General features: G+C 43.4%; 1 protein-coding gene across 1 annotated transcript in view; it reads right to left on the minus strand.

Moving 5' to 3' along the window:
• Positions 1-13,329, minus strand: part of EFCAB6 (EF-hand calcium binding domain 6) — a 183,745-nt gene that overhangs the window by 163,969 nt on the left and 6,447 nt on the right. The window contains 2 exon segments of the mRNA XM_019632342.1: positions 3,249-3,397; positions 12,012-12,109. Of these exon segments, the coding sequence (XP_019487887.1) occupies positions 3,249-3,397; positions 12,012-12,073 (211 nt within the window). The 5' untranslated portion in view covers positions 12,074-12,109.

Below are 13,329 nucleotides of genomic sequence, written 5' to 3' on the forward strand. Positions count from 1 at the left end.
CAACTCCAGACACAGCTCCCCTCAGAGATTAAACTGAGCCGGCCCATCTCACCAGACGGTTCTGGGTAGGAGAAGGGGCATCCCTTTTGTTGGTGGTGACTATTAGCTCCTCTGTCTCGACTGTTTTTCACACAGATGTCTGGTCTTAAATCTTTTAAAGATTGCAAGACAAGTGAAATAAGAAAAGGCGATCTAACCAAGAGCATCAACAGTCATTAGAAGACCCACAGCGAGAACAGATGTAGAAATGGTATGTGAACTAAGAATGATAAATATGTTAAAGAGATGACAAGAAAAAGTGACAACATGCTGAACATATGGGGGATTTCAACAGAGAAACGGAAACTACTTTTTAAAAGCACATGAACAAGTTAGACACTAGACAAACAATGTCAGAAGTAAAGCGCTCATTTGATTTGCTTAATAGCAGACTATATATACAGGGCAGAAGAAAGAGCTACTGAATATAAAATCAGGTCAATAGAAATGATTCAAATTGAAACAAACAAAAGCAAAAATCATTTTAAAAGGAAACAAAGTGTCTAATATCTGTGGCTGTGGCTCACAGGTCCACGTTCACCACGGGAACGTGCTTATTTAATGTATGAGTTATACAAGTACATATCTATCTATCTATCTATCTATCTATCTATCTATCTATCTATCTATATATATATATATATATATATATATATGCATGCAAGAGAGGCCAGCCAAACAATTAATGGTGACCACCTTTGGAGAGGAAAATGGTGCTAGGAGACACCATATGTACATATATAACTTTTTAATTTAAGAAAAAAATTATTTGGCACATTAAAAAGTACCATAAATAAAAATAAAAAGCAAATGACAAATGAAAAACGACACTGATGACACATAAGGCAGATATAAAGCATTAACGTCTTTAAAACAAAGAGAGTTCGTACAAATCACTAAGAAGACTCACAGTAAGTAAATGGGCAAAGGATATGAAAAGGCAGCTTACAAAAAAAATAAACCTGATCAACTTGAGAATCAAAGTTAACGTTACTATGAAAGAAATGCAAATGAAAATCACGATAGAATGTTGCTTTGGGATTTCAAATAGACAAGCTGTAAAGGATGATATTCTGTGCCAGGAAGCTTAGAAATAAGCACCCTTAGATATTACCTGTGGGCTGTACAGGTACAATCTTCCCAAAGGGTATCGCCAAGAGCCTTAGGAGCATGAGTGCCCTCGAATCCTGCAGGCCCGCTTCACTTGTCCTCTCTGCACTATCAGAACATTAGATAGAGCAAGAAACATCCCAAGGATGTCACAGAAGTGGAACTACTGGGCTGGAACAGATTTGTTACTGATGATAAATGTTTGCGTTGGAAATCGCTAGTTAACCCCCCGACCCACCCTCCCCGTTCCCTTGGAAACAGAAACCCTGAGATCTGGGTAGATATGTGGCCATCTGAAACAATGTCTGCATTTCTCCGGCTCCCTAGCGGGTGCATATGATGACCACATGATTAAAGTCTCACCCACTGTAAGCAAGCACGGGTGCCGAGTGTGACTTCTGGCTAGAACGCCTGTCCGTCACTCACAAGGCAACAGCCAACGTCCCCTTTCATTACGTCCCCTCTGCGTCCTTCCGGCTCATGGGGGTGTGCGCTCCCACTGCTTTGTCCCTGCTTCTGTTATGGCATCTGTCCCTGTCTGCTGGGATTCTTCGTCTCCCTCTCTAGATGCGGAGCTCCCCGAGGGCAGGCCCTTCTACGGCACCCAGCTCTTTATCCTCAGTGCCTGTGACCGTTCTTGTCACATATTAGGTCTCATAAAAGGTCTGGGAAGGAAGGAAGGAGGATGGAAGGAGAGAGGGAGGGAGGGAGGGAGGGAGGAGAAGAGAGGAGGGAGGGGAAACTGAGTGCGTGACCCAAAGGAGTTGAAAACTTATGTCCACACAAAATCCTGTATGCAAATACAGCAGCTTCATTCATAATTGCCAAGGTGTGAGAGCAACCAAGATGGCCTTCAGTAGTGGACAGATGAATAAACTGTGGCGGACCCATACAAGAGAGCATTATTTAGAGATAAAAAGAAATGAACTACCACACCATGAAAAGACACGAAGGAGCCTTAGGTGCATATATTGCTGAGTGAAAGAAGCCAATCTGAACAGGCTGCAAACTGTATGATTCCAACTGCACGGCATTTTGGAAAAGGCAAAACTCTGGAGAGAGTAAAAAGATCAGTGGTGGCCAGGGGTTGGGGAGGGATGAACAGGCAGAGCTCAGGAGGTTTTTAGGGCAGTGAAACTATTGTGTATGATGTTGTAAGGGTGGACATATGTATTTATACATTTATCAAAACCCAAGAATGTGGGCCGGCCGAGTGGTTCAGTTGGTTAAGAGCGCGAGCTCTGAGCAACAGGGTCGCTGGTTCGATTCCCACATGGGCCAGTGAGCTGTGCCCAAGCTGAGCTGCTGCTGAGCTGGTGAGAACGCGTGCTCTCAGCAGCAAGGTTGCCAGTTCGACCCACACCCCCCACCTCACCCCCACGACTAGACTGAAAGTGGCGACTGGACTCGGAGCTGAACTTGCGCCCTCCACAACTAAGATTGAAGGACAAAAACTTGAATTGGAGCTGATGGGTCCTGGAAAAACACAATGTTCCCCTTCCCCAATTCCCCAACACTGTTCCTCTCCCCAATTCCCCAATAAAAATCTTTAAAAAAAACAACCCCAAGAATGTACAACACAAAGAGTGAACTCTAATATCAACTGTAGACTTCGGTTAACAATAACATTTCAGTAATGTCTCAGCAATCGTAATAAACGCACCTCACTAATCAGGATATTAACCACAGGGGAATCTAGGGGTGAGAAGTAAAGGGGTGCATGGGGACTTTCTTGCACTTTAGCTCAATTTTTCTGTGAACCTAAAACTACTCAAAAAATAAAGTATTAATTCAGAAAAACTGAGGGAGGAAGTATACCAGATAACACCGTAGTTAAGTCCACGAAGTCTGGAATCACACTGGCTGCGTTCAAATTGTGACCCTGCCACTTAAAAGCTATGCAATTTTTGGGCAAGTGGCTTAATCAACCTGTGTTTCAGTTTCCCCACAAATAAAATAGGGATAAAAATAGAACCCACGTCATAGTTTTATTGTGAAGTTTATATGACATTGATGCCTTGATACAGAGTCTGTGGCATACTGAACATATAATACATAAGTGATATCTACTGTTAGTCTTATTTGCTCAGAATACTCACTTGAAGAAGAAGGTCTGAACATGTTTTGGAAAGTATTTCTTGAATAGATTCTACATGGTGAAGAATGGGGTCTTAAATTTGTGAATCTTTGTGTGTGAGGAGACGAAGCAGGACAATCAGGTATAATCGCCATTTTGTACGTTAAATTCCTGTGATATAAAAGAAAACAGGCTATGTTATGTTCAAGCACACATTACAAATGTGGCCGACCTCCTATCTATTCCTTTTCTGAAAGGACAGCCGGAGACGGTTAAACGCTGCTGGTCATGACCTTCTTGCCAGCGTTTCAAAGACTATTCTTACAGTGAACACCAAATTGTGATGGCAGGCACCTTTGTTTTCAGCAGATCCAATAATCTTCAAAAGTGGGAAAATAAAGAAGCTTTTGGATAAGAAAATCCGCCTGCATCTTGATTACCGTGCACTCACTTCTTTGGTGGGCAGTGGGGGTAGAGTCTGGCTTCTCTGAGCTCTCCTGAAGTGCCTCACTGTATATCCAACACACAGTCAGAGACAGAGCTGGGGATAGCACCAAAGATGGCGGAATGATGGGGACAGGGTGAAAAAAGGGAAGGGATTAAAAAGAACACATTGTTAGTTACAAAATAGTCATGGGTGTGTAAAGCAAAGCAGAGGGAATATAGTCGGTAATAGGGTAATAACTATATGTATAGTGCCAGGTGGATACGAGACTAGTCAGGGGGATCACTTCTTAAATTATAGAAATGTCTAACCACTATGCTGTACACCTGAAATTAATGTAAAATATTATTGAATGTCAAAATAAATATATAAATAAAGTGTAAAAAAAAAAAAGATGGTGGAGTGAGGACTTCTGAAATTCCTCTCCTCCATAACAGCATTGAGAACACTGGCAAAAATCGTCACAATCAACTGTTTCAGAACTCGGGAATTTAACCAAAGGTTTGCAGCAATCTAGGGAGCATTTATTAATGAAAGATGGAAACCTTTGTGGCATTTTAACTTTCCCTGTTCCCATCTCCTTCTGCCCCCAAATCTGCCGGAGCCTCGATCATGAGCCTGTGATCACAGTAAAAACCCTAAGAGCCACTCGAAGGAGCAGAGATGGCCGAACTCCTTTAAAACTCCATTACCAGACTGCTCAAGAGTGCGAGCTCTGAGCAACAGCGGTTCAAGTCCCGCCCAAGCTGAGCTGCCGCGGAGCTACCAAAAGATGGCAGGATGGCTCAGCTAAAAACAAACAAACAAACAAAACAACTCCATTACCAGAATATATTCATTATTTGATCTACCTGATGGTTTCCTGAAAGACCCCACTCACCAGGCTGTCTTTATTTGAACTAATTCAGAGCCTGCCCAGGGAGAACAGGCTATCTCGCCAAAAGGCATTTATTAAAAAAGTTAGGGGCAATTGTTGTTTAAAATCTTAGGTGCCTGAGCAGGTAGATAACAGGTGGAGCAAGCAAAAGACTAACTAAAACATTTAAAGGGAAAATCTAGGGAATGAGATGCCCCTAGGGGCTTTGAGAAGCTCTCACATATTCCTGGGAATCTAGATGGCCACTCACATGCGTAGGGCTGTGAGCATGTCCAGGGCTAAGTGCTTGCTCAGGAAAGACTTGAGAATTCCCTAAGCTCCCACTTCTGGCTGACCTTGAGACTCCGGTCAAGGTCATAAGCAGGAAGGAAAGCTAAGGTAGAATTTGTAAACTGCCTGGCTGAGTGTTGAAGGAAAGCTACAACACATACAAAGAGTCCCAAAACAAAGATCAGAAGACTATTGTTTCTGGGTATTTAAGGAAATTTCTGTCCAATCATGAGCTGACCACTGAGCTAACCAATCAGACTTCAGTGGCTGTACATGACAAAAAATACAGACTTTACAAGGTTAGTTTAGAAAAATCACTAAACAACAGAACAATGAAAGACTATGATTTCAAGAATTGCCACATTATTAAAATGTTTAATTTTCAACAAAAGATTTATGAGAGAAAGAAAGTATGACCCATACATACTTTCTTCAGAAACCATGCAAGGAAAGAGTGAAATGAAATATTTAAAGGGTTGAAAGAAAAAAAAGAAACCCACCAACCTAGAATTCTGTATCCAGCAAAACTATCCTTCAAAAGGGTAAAATAAAGACTTTATCAGACAAACAAAAACTGAGGGAATTTGTCACCAGCAGACCTACTTGCAAGAAATCTTGTTAAAATAAATTCTTCAGAAAGAAGGAAAAATCATGTGGGTCAAGAAAGGAAGAGCATTAGAGAAAGAATAAATGAAGATAAAATAAACATATATGCACCTAATAACAGAGCCCCAATATACATGAAGTGAAAACTGATAGAATTGAAAAGACACTCCTTCCTTAACAATAATAGCTGGAGACTTCAAGACCCACTTTTGATAACAGATAGACCAACTCGACAGAAGATCAACAAATAAATAGAAGACCTGAACAATACTATAAACCAACTAGACCTACCAGACACCTAAAGAACACTCTACCTAATAGTAGAATACACATTCCTTTCAAGTGCACATGGAACATTCTCCAGGATAGATTATATGTTAAGAGATAAAACAAGTCTCAATAAATTTAAAAGGACTGAAATTATCAATAATATATGTTCTCCAACCATACTAAAATGAAATTAGAAATCAATAACAGAAAGGAACTCAGTAACTCGCAAATACGTGGAAATTAAACAACATATTCCTAAATAACCAATGGTCAAAGAAAACAAAAACACAAGATAAATTAGCAAACACTTTTAGATAAATGAAAATGCAACCACAACATACCAAAACTTATGGGATGCAGATAAAGCATTGCTTAGATGGACATTTATAGCTCTTAATGCCTACATGAAAAAAAAAGAAAATCTCAATTAATAACCTAACCATCTTCCTTAAAAAAACACCTATAAAAATAAGAGTAAATGAAACCCAAGTAGACTGAAGGAACTAATAAAGATTAGAGCAGAAGTAAATGAAATTGATAATAGGAAACCAACAAAATAAAAAGTTGGTTCTCTGAAAAACATTGGCAAAAACTGACAAATTTTTAGCTAGACTGACCAACAAAAAATGAGAAATACTCAAATTATTTAAATCAGGAATGAAAGACAGGGCATTACTACTGACTTCACAAAAACAAAAGGGATTACAAGGGAATACTAATTGTATGCCAACAAATTAGATAACTTACATGCAATGGAAAAATTCCTAGAAAGACACAAGCTACTGAAACTCACTAAAGAAGGAAAAAAAATCTGAATAGATCTTTAACAAGCAAAGAGGTTGAATTAGTAATCATAAAACTTACTGCAAAAAAGCCCAGGACCAGATGGGTTCACTGGTGAATTGTACCGAACATTTAAAGAAGAAGAATTAAAACCAATTCTTTCAAAAGATAAAAGAGGAGAAAACACTTCCCAAGACATTCTATGAGGTCAGTATTAACCTTATACCAAACCAGACAAAGACATCAGTAGAAAAGAAAGCTAAAGACCAATATTCTTTATGACTACAGGAAAAATCCCCAACAAGATACTAACAAACTGAATCCAGCAACATATAATAAGAATTAAGACAGTGTGACAAAGTGGGATTTATACCAGGAATGCAAGGGTGACTGAACATATAAAAATCAGTCAATGTAACAATAGAATCAAGAAAAAACATATGTCATCTCAATGGATGCAGAAAAAGCATTTCACAAAATCCTACAAACTTTTATGATAAAAACACTCAACAAACCAGGAACAGAAGGAAACTTCCTTGACCTGACAAAGGGCATCAATAAAAAAACCAAGAGCTAACATCATATTTAATGGTAAAACAAAAGATCAGAAACAACATGAAGATGTTTGCTCTCACCAGTTTTATTCAATATTATACTAAAGGGTCTAGCCAGAGCAATTAGGCAAGAAAAATAAATACAAAGTTATCCAGATTGGAGACTAACATGAAAAATTATCTCCATTTGCCAATAACATGATTTTGTATACAGAAAATCCTAAAGAACATGAACACACACACACACACACACACACACACACACACACACACACACAGCTTCAGTAAGGTTGCAGGATACGTGAGCAATATATAAAAATCATTTGAATTTCTATATACCTGCAATGAGTAATCTGAAACTAAAATTAAGAAAACAATTCCATTTGAAATAGGAAGTCGAGTAACCGGCAGCCAAGTGGGGACGGTGGAAGCATCTCAGAATTAAGGCAAGACGATAAAGAATGAAACGGTGGCAAGTGGGAGAGTGGGCAAGACAGAGTGATTGTCAGGGAGTTTCAAGAAGCTTGAAAAGTTAAGAGACAAGAAACTCAAACTTATGAAGAAGTTTAAGAAGGGAAAAAAGTTACTCTAATTCAATTAGCATTTACTGGGGACTTACAGGAGCCAGGAAGCGTGCTTAAGGTTCATGCAAACCTGTCACTTAACCATGCTCATGCCTCATCACGCTTTGCTCTTCCCAATTCTGAGCTGAGGAAACAGTGCCGAGCAGGCAAGCAGTGTGCCCGGGATTACACAGCTCCTAAGCCCAGAGCGGGGTCCAGGAGTGGTGCTCTTCCCGGGTATCCAGTTCGCATGGCTGACAATGGTCAAGGCTTCACTGCTGCTTTCTACAAAATCAATACCCGGCTCCTTGATGGCGGTGAGAAGTCTCTGGCCACAGGGATGGTTAGGAATACTCGTGTCCTGCCTCAGCCCACTCTGCGGGGAGGATCTGCTGCAACCCTACTGCAGTTACTGCTGCTGCAAATAACCGCTTTCTTTATTTTACCCATAAATTCACTTCCTAATAACAATCAGGCATGCCAGGGCTTTGGCCTCGTGCCTTATTACACCACCTGAGGAGTGAGATAATCACCCAGAAATGTACTGCCTGTTGTGCATTTTATTACTTGAATACAAAGCGGTTCAATTCAAGAAACACTTAGTTGAAGACAGCGTAAAAAAAAAAAAATCATATGAAAAGTAATTCCTCCCAATGCTACTGAGTACACTGCAGGGAATAACGCTCTTCCAGCGGGAGGAGGGTCTGGATGACCTGTTGGGTCTTCTCCAGGTATAATTTCTATGATCATAAAAGCTAGTGAGACTTCAATTACAACACGAATATTCCAAACAGCCAAATCTGGGGCCTGTTTGGGTGTTTGACGCAAACATCCGTGGTGTAAGCATTTTCCAAGCAACCACGCTCTCTCTCATGGGTTCATTCTTCAGCAAACACTGCAGCCCACCCATCGGGGAGGGTGGAGGAACAGAGACGTATGAGAAGTATGACCCACCCGACCCTCCAGCAGCTCCCCATCTGACCCAGGATTAAAGAAAATGGCGGCACGTTTTCAAAGAACGGGAAGAAGGTGCCCGTGCGGCATCTCCAACCACACGGACGCAGCCTGTGGATATTCGGGGACACCCGCCTTACTGGAGCGGATGAGCATGCAAATTGAATCATCCAGTCTCAGGGGTCAAAGGAAAGACTGTTCCCAACAGGTGTCATCTCCAGTTCATCTGGAGAGGGAAAGAGCTAATCAATTTGTAGATTCCTCAAGCAGAAATAATGTGGGTTTTTATTGTTATTAATGCCAGTATTTTTTTTAATGTATGTATTTTCCATGTTTAAAAATGAGTGTTAAAAGGCTGTTGAAGCAGACAAATAGCTTTAAAACAGCGGTTCTCAAAATGTGGTCCTGGAACCAGCAACCTCAGCATCACTGGGGAATTTTTCTTAAATGTAAATTCTCAGACCCACCCAGACCAGCCAATCAGAAACTCTGGGGTTGGGGGCCCAGCCATCCGTGTTTTAACAAGCAGAGGCCACTACTGTAGAAAAACCTGAGGCTGATTTATAAGTTCGAGTCCACAGTTTTGAAGGAGGCTCAGGTGTAAAGTTCCCTGAAAATGCTACGTTTAGGTGATTCTACTAGATTCACCTGGAATAACTGAGCACCTACTTCCTGGCCATTGGTTAGTCAGCAACCTGTGACAATCCTGTGAGTTAGATACCATTCTCCATCTTTTCAGAGGCAGAGAAATTAAACCCCAGAGAAGAAAGTCATGAAGCCAAGACCCAAACTCTCCCAGGCTTTTTACCCAATTGGGCCAGGAGCGTGTACATGTGAGTGATTCGTGTGCATTCTCATATAAACACACAGCTACCTATGAAGTTCGCATATATTGATAGAGAAATAAGAAAATCGGTCAACCCTCAAGAATGGATACCTTGCATTTGCAAAATAGTTTAACAATTCTGCAACCTACTCAAAAGAATATGTGAAAAATTAAAAGTAAGTCATCTACATAAATATCTAAATACTAGGCTTCTGGGGTTCATGCCACCAATGCTGGGAGCCCAGTCCTGCCTCCCCTACCCCAGCCTCATATCCCCTTAATATCTCAGAGCTGTCTTGCAATCCTAGTCTTACCTTTGCAAACATAGGAATTAGAAGAACGCAAGTTGATTTACAAATATATTCCAAATGATAGGGTATCGTAAAAAACAATTTCGCCAGCCATCTGAATTCAATTTAGCAGAAACATCCATGTGTGTAGGCTGACTTTTAGGTGGCACTCAGCTTATAACCACGGCCGCCCCAGGGCGTCTGACCACAGCCTTTTCCTCCACCGAGGGTCTCCCCTGCCTCGGGCTCTCCTCAAATCCCAACACTGTTTGTCACTTCCTCCCAAACCTCATTTTCATCAATACCTTCTCTTGCAGCATAAATTTCAAGTCTATACACACACACACACACACACACACACACACACACACACACTCTGAAATCAAACTCAAAATATAACACGAACCTCTCAAAGTTTGTGTGCTTTAATGGGGTAGTAGCTCGCTATGATAAATGATAAACTAGAAGGACTGTCGAAACAAAACGTTTTTAGGACAATGTTGAGAGAAAAACATTTTCTTTCTGGGGTAAACGCTACGAAATAATGATATAAAAATCTATTTGTACATGTGGACAGGGTCTAGAAGAGGTGACAAAAATCGCTGTGTTGAGACGATGGGACACTGGCCTTTCGGATTTTAAATGTTCTCTAAGAAACAGCACTGCACGCTAGCTGTGACATGCCCGCCGGGCAGCACCTGACTGGCTCCTGCCCCCCCCCACCCCCCACAGGCACCAAGCAGCAGCCTGGTTGGACTGTGGAGTATGTACAGGCCTCCCTGACCGCTGTTCTGGGCTTCNCCTTACTCCCATGCTCCCTCTGCCTGGGTCCCACCCCCGCCCCTCACCTGGCTAACTCCCCGCTTCAGCTCCACATGTGACCATCACCTCCTGAGACAGGCCTCCCTGGTCACCCTGCCCACCTCCTCGCTGCAGAGGCTCTCAGCACAGCCCGCCCCTCCCCTGCACTGCACTCACCACAATGGGTTATTACACTTTTATTTGGGAAATTAGCAACTTGATTGTAGGCCCCATGAAATAAAAGTGGTTTTACACTACTGTACACCCAGCCCAAGAGTGCCCAGCAAATAACTGGCGCTCCAAAAATATGTATCAAATGAATGATTTGCACAGCCATCATTCAAACAGCACTCCCCCCCACACACACACACACACATGCACACACGCACACGCATGCATGCGCACACACAGCCTTCCACTCCTGGACCTGGTTTAGGATCAGTGAGAATCCTAACCGTCCAAGGCAGAAGTTTCAGCAGCATCCGCGATTTCTCCCTCTTACCCCCTATACTGAGAACTAGTGAGCAGCATCGGAAAGGGGTCTTAATTCACACCCAAGACCCCTTGGATTGTCCCGTGGCCATCTCCCCTGTTAGACCATTAATGTCATGACAGCAGGGACCACATCCGATTATGGTGGCCCAAAAACATAATGAATGCTGAGTTTAACTGAACTGAGTCTTGTGGTTTTGCAATCATTTTATCAGCTCGAAGGCCTTGCTGCCGCAAGGCTCCTAGAGCAAAAGCTTATATTGTTTGTTTGCAGTGGGCTTTCTCTAGCATGGCCACAAAAGTCTAATTTCAGAAAGTGTCTCAAAACTTCACTCTAACCTTATGAACATTTTCAGACTCACCACCACCCCTAATGTGATGACAGATACGGCAACAGGCAACGGGAAAATAAGTTGTGTCAGAAAAACCGACAACACGTCGGCTGCCACACAGTTGCTCCCATCTCCAAAGCTGTGTGACTGGCGGCCTTCGGAGACGGAAGCACTGCAAACCAGTGGGCTCTCCCAGCCCCTGCAAGCAGGCCAGGAGCCTGCCACACATCCTGTTCCCAGGGCAGCCAGGAGGCTCCAGCAAGCCCTCCAGGCTGGGAAAGGCAAGTCTGCGAGGCTCCCTTTTGGTGAGGAAAAGCTTTGCAGCTGCTGCCACCTACAGCAGGGACTGAGAATGCAGTCACGAGGGACCTGCCTGGCTGAAGACAGGTTCTCCGCTCACCAGGCTGGCTGAGACTGCGTGCTAGCTCTAAGATGCTGAGCACCAAATGAAGGACATCCAGCTTTAAAACGAATAAGCCAACACTTGCTGATGTGATGAATATGTAAGTTCCCAGACAATTTTGGCACAAAACAGCGTTCAGTGTGTGCTGGTGGAGCGAATGACTGACACAACCAGACCGAAGTGGTAACGGAGTCGTTATCAATGTTTAAAGCACCCTCCTTTGGGGCCTTCCAGCCCACACAACACACTAACAGATGTCGTGGAAGTGACACGCTCTTCCGCCCGGCGGGGACACTGCGTTTGGGAAGAAGCGTCTCACCTGGCCTTGGGGCAGCCTGATTTGGCGCCATTGCCATTGGTTTTGGTGCTATTTCGTTTCATTTCCTTCAATATAAACGATTTCTGAATCTGTAAATTCTGAAAAAGAAGAGAGCAATGGGGTTAGCACAGATTGGTAGACAGATTTCTTTTTTTAGCTTATCAAGCCACAAGAACGGAGCCTTGGGCCTAAGAGAAGCACGTGATTTTGCCAGCTACTGAGTTGTGTCAACAACCCCAGTCTGCATGAATTTCCCACTAAATTCTAGGTTTCCCAGGTAGTTTATGTCAACACTATATGAGCACCAGTCCTCTTCCCATCTCGATCACACACACACACACCCCACACACGTGCGCGCACAGCACCATAGACCACCCACACACCGCACGCTCACCCACGCCCTCACTGTGGCCCCTCTATTTTCCTCGCATCAGCCAGAGTCATCATCTGTAAACGCTGTTCTCCTCCTGCTGCTGCCTTGCTTTACAAATTCCAGTTGCTTCCCATTGCTTGGAATAAAGACCAAAGTCCTTCACGGTGTCACAAGGCCATGCGGGACGGGCCCACGCCTCCTCCCCAGGTTCCCTGGGCTTTGACACGCTGACCCCCGGCAGTCCCTCAGGGCAGCTCTGCCCATATGCTGCAGCCCTCTGCCTACACCCCTCGTCCTGCTCTGCACTCTGCCTAATGAATGCCTCCTTGTCCCAAAGATCAGCGGTTCTCAAACTTGAGTGTCCATCAGAATCACCTGCAGGGCTTGTTGGACACCAGCTGCTGGGCCCCAGCTCCTCACCCTGACTCCAGAGCTGGATCCTGGGTGGGGGTGGGGCCGAGAATGTGCCTTGCTGACAAGTTCCCAGGTGGTGCTGATGCTGAGAGCCACTGTCACAGGTCTCAGTTCACATGTCACATCCTCAGGGAGCCTTCCTCGACACCCCCACACTAGATAGACCCCATTACAGACTTCCATAAGGCCCTCTGTTGACCCTTATAGCCCTCAGCCCAGTTTGTAACAACGTATCTATGTGTATGCGTGCTCAGCTAGTGCTGTCCCCTGCATTCCCAGACCCTAGGCCACCGACTGCATTCAGAGACGTTCAAGCGCACTGAATGAGTTTGCTGTCTGTCACTCCTGAACCTTGTAAATTAAGGTAGAAATCCCTGCCTTTGACCTCCACCCCTCTTACTACGCAGTCAGCAGGTGCTGTCAATTTCGCTTGGAGACTACCTCTTAAAACTATTCCTTCTCCTCTCTATCCTTAATGTCACTGCCCCTGTTCATCCTCACGGGTCTGGATTAAGAAACAGCCCATTAAAT

This window comes from Hipposideros armiger, unplaced genomic scaffold (genome assembly GCF_001890085.2).
Source record: "Hipposideros armiger isolate ML-2016 unplaced genomic scaffold, ASM189008v1 scaffold_1129, whole genome shotgun sequence".
NCBI classification, from domain to species: Eukaryota; Metazoa; Chordata; class Mammalia; order Chiroptera; family Hipposideridae; genus Hipposideros; species Hipposideros armiger.